This window comes from Apis dorsata, unplaced genomic scaffold (genome assembly GCF_000469605.1).
Source record: "Apis dorsata unplaced genomic scaffold, Apis dorsata 1.3 scaffold_502, whole genome shotgun sequence".
NCBI lineage: Eukaryota > Metazoa > Arthropoda > Insecta > Hymenoptera > Apidae > Apis > Apis dorsata.
This window is the reverse complement of record NW_006263732.1, coordinates 392,938-394,989: the sequence shown is the minus strand read 5'-3', so window position 1 is coordinate 394,989 and position 2,052 is coordinate 392,938. Positions and strand designations below refer to the sequence as shown.

The 2,052-nt window shown below is 35.3% G+C and overlaps 1 protein-coding gene across 2 annotated transcripts in view; it reads right to left on the bottom strand.

Moving 5' to 3' along the window:
• LOC102680953 (neurogenic protein mastermind-like) overlaps positions 1-2,052 on the bottom strand; it is a 223,730-nt gene that overhangs the window by 5,906 nt on the left and 215,772 nt on the right. For both annotated transcript variants that reach the window (XM_031512707.1, XM_006620309.2), the window contains exon 5: positions 787-964. In XM_031512707.1, coding sequence (XP_031368567.1) covers positions 787-964 — 178 coding nt within the window. The remainder of the gene's footprint in view (positions 1-786; positions 965-2,052) is intronic.

Genomic DNA, 2,052 nt, shown 5'->3' with positions numbered 1-2,052 from the left:
ATATATATATATATATATATATATTTCGTCAAATATTTTTAAATTAAATTTCACGATTCTAAAAACTTTCATTACAATTTAATTTTCTTTCCACGGTTTAAAATTTTTAAAATATATTTTATTATATATCGTAATTTTCATACTTCTGTAATTTATGTTATTTTATTTCAAAATAGTTTTATAGTTTTCGGTATTGCAATTTGCAATAAAGATAAAATAGAAAGGTAAATGTGTACACACACGTATCTTTTTTTCTTTCTTTCTTTTTTTTTCTTTTTTTATTTTTTTCAATAAAATTTCGAAAGTAAATGAAAATCTACCGCTGAATAAATCCACGCATCGAAAGAACATTCGCCGTTTCGACGAAAAGAATCGATACTAGCGCCCAGATTCTCATTACCCTAAGTGCCTTCCGACTTCCATATGAAAATGACGTAACCGTCACTAGTGTCTGCGTAAAAAAATTAACAGAGTGGATCTTGCCGGTGTGGTTGATTTCCACTTGTACGAACATATTAGTTATTCCCTCGATCGTGTATTACTCGTCGCGAACATTTCTTATTATGTTATTTCTTTTATTTATTTTTTCCCCTCCTTTTATCATTTAACGCGGATATTTTTTTTTTTATTTTAATATTTATCCAATAATTTGTTCAATATTTAACAATCGGTATGAATAGTTTTTCTATATTTAGATTTTTAATTAAGAGTTAGAGTTTCTTTAAGAAAGTTTTATTAATCGATGCAAACGATGAAACGATTTCAATTTTTCAATTTTCTACTCACCTGAAGGTGGCATAGGTTGTTGCGTAACCCTGCGCATAGGCCCGGTATTGGGAAACCTAGCTTGTTGAGCCATACCGATACCAGCGTGCATCATTTGGGCCTGAGCCGCTTTGTATTCGGGTGGTGGCGGTCTCACGCCACCCATTCCTCCGGCCATGTGTTGTTGTTGTTGCATCACCTGAAAGACCAACCAAACAATGGATTTCAATTACATTATTAAATCACGTGTTTCGGGATACTTGTGACTTTGAAACTCGACGCCGTACCTCTATTGTATTATTATAACAATAATAACCTTAGGGTTACTCATATTTTCGTAAACAGTAGCAATGGAATTATTCTCCATATGAAAGTTAAAAAATTGTAAAAAATTAAACATCTCGTTAACAATAATATCCCCATTTAATCCAATCACGAAGTTATCATTTTTTAAGTATACCTTTATTCTTTAATTAGGACTAAAATTAATATCAAGAAGAATTTCTTATTACTATAGATTTTTACTATAAATAAAAATACGATTCGAATTTGTACACGTAGAAATTAAAATTCACTTGCGAGAAAGTGACTAGAGACATCTGACGGCAAAGAGAGGAAAGATCGCCATGCCTATAGCTTAAGTATACCACGAAATCGTTCAAACAATAATTCTAATGTTCAATTGGAATATCTTACATGTAACAGTTATAAAAGATATTCGTACATCATAAGTCTTTAGTATTATTCTCAATGATCGACACTGATTGTGAACGTATAATATCAAAATATTGGAATCAGCGAGCGAAATGGAAATTGGACGATTCGACGATTGAACAACGAGGCTTTGAACAACGATACGAGTTAGAAAGCTGGCCGACAGATTCCACGAGGGAATAATTGCGAGTCCGCTCACGGCACGCATCGATGACTCGTTACGAGTCGTATTGTCGTCGAGGCTGGTTAGCACGGAAGTTCCTAGCATCGGTGTCGTTGCACAAGCCCTCGTGGATTGCGTTTCCACTTCCTGGTGTTACGCCGTGGCCGCCGACGACGAAAGCTCTCGCGTACACGAGCGACGACAATGAAGACAGAAAGGCGACCAGAGACAGTGTGGCCGCGCATTTTCCTCGTTACCAACCGAGATATACATTCACTGTATATGTTTCTCGACATTTTCTCCTCGCCTTTCTCCCTTTATGCTCTTTTCTGTCCGCATTTTTCCATTTCTTTTGACACATGGCGAGCCAGAAGTGAGAACACTCTATCTTAATTGTTAATCCTCCGAGG